The sequence below is a fragment of the Notolepis coatsorum genome (genome assembly GCF_963971535.1).
Source record: "Notolepis coatsorum genome assembly, contig: SCAFFOLD_308, whole genome shotgun sequence".
In the NCBI taxonomy this organism is placed as follows: Eukaryota; Metazoa; Chordata; class Actinopteri; order Aulopiformes; family Paralepididae; genus Notolepis; species Notolepis coatsorum.
The window spans coordinates 73,685-79,684 of record NW_028171124.1 but is presented as its reverse complement, the minus strand read 5'-3'; the positions used below and the strand labels follow the sequence as shown (position 1 = coordinate 79,684).

Sequence of the window (6,000 nt, the reverse complement as noted above, 5' to 3'; positions counted from 1 at the left end):
ATATGTGGATACATAATGTGCTCTCGACCATGGCTTGCACAAATGTGATGAAAATGAAATGCTATATGTTCATGGTCAGTAATTAATTATGCGGCAGAATTATGCATGCAAGGTATTTCTTTAGTATTTTTTTTTTCTTTTTACATTTCTTGGCTATTTTTGAAAATAATATTATCATCACACATTTGGAAATACATGGGAAATGTCATATATATGGGTCTTTTCCTGCTTTGCTTTCACACCTCAAAACGAACCGCTGCAGGGTTCACTTGGAGGCGATCCGAGACCGTCTCAAACAGGCGGCCCAGGGTGCGGTTGTTTGGTACGGACCTGAATTCACCAGCACACCAGCTCAAATGAACCACACCACGGGGGTTAAACGGACTAAACCGGACTAAACAAGGCCAGTGTGAACGAGCCCTTGATCAGCTACTAAATTAGTTTGCACAGCGATTCGTGGGGCATAATCGAACTAGTTTGAACATAAAGTGATTCGTAGGACTCGTGGCCAATCGAAGATCAGAGACAGAGTTCCAGAGCTTGATTGATCGATATTAAATTGTCATATCAATACATTACATCTCTACTAGGGAATAGTCGACTAATCGATCGGAAAAAAACTTGAAACTTGAAAGGAGCCATTGTCGACTGCCAATCTCTCAGTCGAATGCAAAACAATTTAAATGGATCATTCCATTTGGGCTGTGGGGGGTGCTTAATGTCTGATTGGGCTGTGGGGGGTGCTTAATGTCTGATTTAAGTTAAATCAGACATTAAGTACCCCCCACAGCCCAAATGGGGGATGGGGGGGGGGGGGGGGGGGCGTAGTCGACTGCCAGTCGATTATCGGCAAATTTGGGCCAATCAAAGTCGACTATACAAATCCTTAATCAGAGACAGACCTAATCTCTACTGGATTACTGGGTTGCAGGGCATGGCATGCTGTGTGGCATGCTGTGTGGCATCATGCCTAGTGAGTGTATTGCTGTAGCACTGTATGATTTACACCTACGCGAGGGCATGTGTAACTACTTACTTGTTGCTTAAAGCTACGTTGTAACATAACTCAAACGGTGCGAGCGCTTTTATATTATTAAATCACAGAGGATATATTCCTGGTATACTGTATGTACTGTAAATAGTTAGGATGGTTAAATACACAGGATGTATTCCTGATATATTACATTTAGTAATTTAGCTGACGCTTACAGTATATCCAAAGTGACTGACAAGTTCCGTACCACAAGTCAGCAGGAAGGGTACATACTACATAGTAAGGAATTCACATTCTAACTAGGCTAGGTTTGAACTTCCACACAGCTGGTGCCGGCCTGTGTCTGCAGGCAGAGGACGAATCCTCGACGTCAAGGAGTCGATTCCAATTCCATCTGGAGCCCAGCGACTTATTTATACTCCCCGACTTCAGAGATCTCCACTAAATCAAACGTCCAGTAGTGTGAAATCAACCTGAATTCACTGGACTACAAACAAAATATTTCCATCCCTCTCGAACACGTATACCCGCCCGGTCACTTCAGCTTTGTTTGTCATTCGCCGTGTTCTTCTTCTTCTACTGTTATTAGTGTGGCCGGCGGTGTCTCTAGGTGTCAAAGGTCATGTTTTTGTGGTGGGGGGGGTACTGGCCTAGTCGGCACTGAGACTCCATCTCCTCCACCCAGGCCATGTTCCAGTCCCAGAGGGGCATAGGCTCCAGGTCGCCGTAGCAGTCGTCCCCCCCGTCTCCCTCGCGGCTCGCTGGGAACAGGGCGCTGAGCGGAGAGGCTGGAGGAGAGAAGTCTATAGAGGAGAGGAGAGGAGGGGAGGAGAGGAGAGAGGAGAGGATGAGAGATGAGAAGAGAGGAGAAGAGAGGAGAAGTGAAGAGAGGAGAAGTGAAGAGAGGAGAAGAGAGGATGAGAGACGAGAAGAGAAGAGAGGAGAAGTGAAGAGAGGAGAAGAGAGGATGAGAAGAAAAGAGAGGATGAGAGACGAGAAGTGAAGAGAGGAGAAGTGAAGAGAAGAGAAGTGAAGAGAGGAGAAGAGAGGATGAGAAGAAAAGAGAGGATGAGAGACGAGAAGAGAAGAGAGGAGAAGTGAAGAGAGGAGAAGAGATGATGAGAAGAAAAGAGAGGATGAGAGACAAGAAGAGAAGAGAGGAGAAGTGAAGAGAGGAGAAGAGGATGAGAGACGAGAAGAGAGGATGAGAAGAAAAGAGAGGATGAGAGACGAGAAGAGAAGAGAGGAGAAGTGAAGAGAGGAGAAGAGAGGATATGAGAAGAGAGGAGAGAGAAAGAAGAGGAGAGAGAGAGAAGAGGAGAGAGAGAGAAGAGAAGATAAGAGAAGAGAGAAGAGGGTAAGGGTAAGTAAGATAAGATAAGATAATTCTTCAAAGATACACAATATACCATATTTCTTGCCACTGTACTCTTCTGAAATTATTGAATGATGCTTAGTGGTTCTCAACCTTTCAACATGTGACCCCAAAACAATAGATGCATGTCTTTTCATGACCCCCCAACATTTTCATGCAGAGACAAAATGGCGAACTCTGACCCCCAACATGGTCAAGCAGAGACAGAATGGCGAACTCTGACCCCCAACATGGTCAAGCAGAGACATAATGGTGAACTCTGACCCCCGACATGGTCATGCAGAGACATAATGGTGAACTCTGACCCCCAACATGGTCATGCACCAACATAATTTGTTTCCCTGTTCAGGCTATTTCACTTGATTGATAGTTGGATGGGAGCTTTAGACTTAAAATATCTGAACCAAAGATTAAAAACATGATGATGTATTTGTTTATCTTTTTACAGCCAAGTCATCTTGCGACCAGGTTACTCCCTCCCAGCAGGTAGAGAACCACTGGCTGAGAGAAAGCTGCTGGGCTCTAGTGGCAGTAAATGGTGACTGGGGACTGATGCTGGTGCTCCCTCTAGTGGAGAAAGGTGTTCAACACAACAGGTCTCCACAGCTTCAATATGCTGGCTGAGAGAGAGAGAGAGAGAGAGAGAGAGAGAGAGAGAGAGAGAGAGAGAGAGAGAGAGAGAGAGAGAGAGAGAGGGGGGGGGGGGGGTGGAGAGGGAGAGAGATAAAAGTAGAAGGTGGAGACTAGAGAGAGAGATAAAAGTAGAAGGTTGAGAGAGAGGGAGAGAGAGAGGTAGAAGGTGGAGAGAGAGATAAAAGTAGAAGGTTGAGAGAGAGAGAGAGAGAGAGAGAGAGAGAGAGAGAGAGAGAGAGAGAGAAAAGTAGAAGGTTGAGAGAGAGAGAGAGAGAGAGAGAGAGAGAGAGAGAGAGAGAGAGAGAGGGAGAGAAAAGTAGAAGGTGGAGAGAGAGAGAGAGAGAAAGAGATATATGTCTTTTTTTGGTGGATGTGTGAAGAGTCTTGCTTTTTTTTCTTCTTCTCTTGACGACAACGCCAGGTGCTAGCCCCCTGAAACCAAGCCTAATCGAATCCATATAGAATCTAATAGAATCTGGACCTTGTGAATCTAAATTGAATCAGGTTAATGGGTGCAGACACCCAGCCTGAGAAGGAGGTTCTACCTGAGAAGTCAAGTCAAGTCAAATTTATTTGTAAGGCCCGACAACACACGTTAATGTCCCCATGGGCCGGACACGTCTTCTTTAAACAAGTCAAGAAGAAACATCACAATAAGTCAAGAACAAAACAAGAACACCATAAAGTCCAATTATTTTTTAAATAAATGCAAAATAAATGCAACGCTCCCAGACATACCCCACGCGGAGGTAAGGAACAACTCACTAAAACCTAGCAATAGGAAAAAATGCACCACAGGCAATGTGGAGGAGAGAAACCTTAGAAGGGCCGTTCAAGGGGGGATCTCCCTTCTTAGATGTCGGTGATAGTAGTGTTGCAGTAAAAACAGGCGAACAGTTGGTAAGCATGCACTCATGTGTGTAGTGAAGCGCCGATTTTGAAAGATTAAAGATAGAGCTGATAGCGATAGCAACTGAACATTTTGAAAGATAAAAAATAGAGCTGATAGCGGATCTATTTGAGGCAAAGGGGCGGCGCAGAGAGGGTCGCGTCCTCCCGGTCTTCATCACGGGACGTTCAACACTCCGGTCATCACTCCGAGACACGTGATTTTTTTTTTCGTAGCCGCAGTTTGCGGAGACGCTCTCTGATTGGCCACTGACGTTTCTGGTCGTGTGACACGTGCGGCCAATCGTGTGACGCCTGTTTCTTTCACCGGTTAAGCTTGGGCGACTCTTTCGAAGTTGGTTAAGGTTAGAGTTTGTCTCAGAGCAGGGGGCGATAGAACGCCAGCCCTGAATCCAAACTCTAACCGTAACCAACTTTCGAAAGTCGCCTATAAGCTTAACCAGTGATAAACTAGGCGTTAGGTAGTTTGCATGCTGTTCGAGGCGGAAATGGGCAAAGACACTGCGGCGTCACGCGATTGGGCGCACATGTCACATGACCAGAAACGTCAGTGGCCAATCAGAGAGCGTCTCCGCAAACTGCGGCTACGAAGAAAAAATAAAAATCACGCCTCCGAGACAGCCGGAGACAGAAGAAGAAGAGGGTCAGGTAGAAGGAGGCTCTATACCTGAGAAGGAGGTTCCGCTCATGGACTCGGCCGCTCCGGCCAGCAGGCGGGAGAAGGTGGAGTCGTGGACGAAGGAGCCGTCGGCGGAGCTGATGAGGCTGGTCCGGGCGCTGACCGCGTCGCCGTCCTCCACCACCGAGCCCCAGCTGTTCCACAGCGAGCCCTCCCATTCGCTGCAGCACGAGGAGGGGGGCGTGCTCCGGAGGCGGGTCTGTCGGGTCGTCATGCGCCCCCCGCCCACGTCATCCAGCCGGTCGGAGGGGAGGGGGCCGCAGATGTAGCCCAGCGTGGGGGAGAAGGGGCATGGCAGGGAGGGGGGCTGCGCTGACACGGCGCTGAGGAGACGGGAGGGAAGCTCTTATTTGCAAAGTGCATTTCACATACATATCAATATCTGAAATGAAGAGAACAAAATTATTAACCTTTGTACTGTCTTTTACTATTATGCACTTTGCTACTACCTTGCCTATACTATTATGCTACTATGTCTATAATACTACCTAATATGTTACTATGTCTATACCACTACCTACTATGCTACTATGTCTATATTACTACCTACTAGGGCTGTCCCCGACTAAGGATTTGGATGGTCGACTATGATTGGCCAAAATGTGCCGTTAGTCGACTATTGGTTGACAAAAATAAAATAAAATAAAAAGAAAGTATAATTTTTTTTTTTTTTATCATTCCATTTGGGCTGTGGGGGGTGCTTAATGTCTGAAGGAGTCGACTGAAGGCTTCTTGTTCTCTGCAAAAGCATGCAATTGGTCCACTGATGGATACATCTTGATATTTGTCTAGTCTAGTGTGTTCATTAGATGGGTGAAATCCTCTTTCAGTGCCTCTGTGCCTGTTTTCGTAGGCAGTTAGCCTCTGGTATGCGCGTCATTAGCGTTAGCCATGCTTCTATGCCTCTTTTCTTTTGGAAAGAATGATAAAAAATAATAATAATAATTATAATTTTTTTTTTTATATTCGACTAAGAGGTTGGCCAGTCGACTGGTTCCTTTCGACAGATCAGTCGACTAATCGACTAATAGGGGTCAGCCCTACTACCTACTATGCTACTATGTCTATATTACTACCTACTATGCTGATATGTCTATACCACTACCTACTATGCTACTACCTACTACCTGCTATGTTACTATGTCTATACTACTATGCACTCAGGACTGTAGCACTCAAGTTCAACACAGCTTGACAACAAACAATGTTACTGACCCTTAGCTGCCAGATATGTACCCTTCCTGCTGACTTGTGGTATGGAACTTGTCAGTCACTTTGGATATACTGTAAGTGTCAGCTAAATGACTAAATGTAATACCAGGAATACATCCTGTGTATTTAACCATCCTAACTATTTACATACAGTATACCAGGAATATATCCTCTGCATTTAACCATAAATGTACTTTA

The 6,000-nt window shown here is 45.8% G+C and overlaps 1 protein-coding gene across 1 annotated transcript in view; it reads right to left on the bottom strand.

The window, feature by feature from the left end:
• Positions 1–1,460: 1,460 nt before the first annotated feature.
• Positions 1,461–6,000, bottom strand: part of robo4 (roundabout, axon guidance receptor, homolog 4) — a gene marked incomplete at its 5' end in the record, with an annotated part of 69,749 nt that continues 65,209 nt past the window's right edge. The window contains 2 exons of the mRNA XM_084339242.1: positions 1,461–1,797; positions 4,579–4,913. Coding sequence (XP_084195368.1) covers positions 1,601–1,797; positions 4,579–4,913 — 532 coding nt within the window. The 3' untranslated portion in view covers positions 1,461–1,600. The remainder of the gene's footprint in view (positions 1,798–4,578; positions 4,914–6,000) is intronic.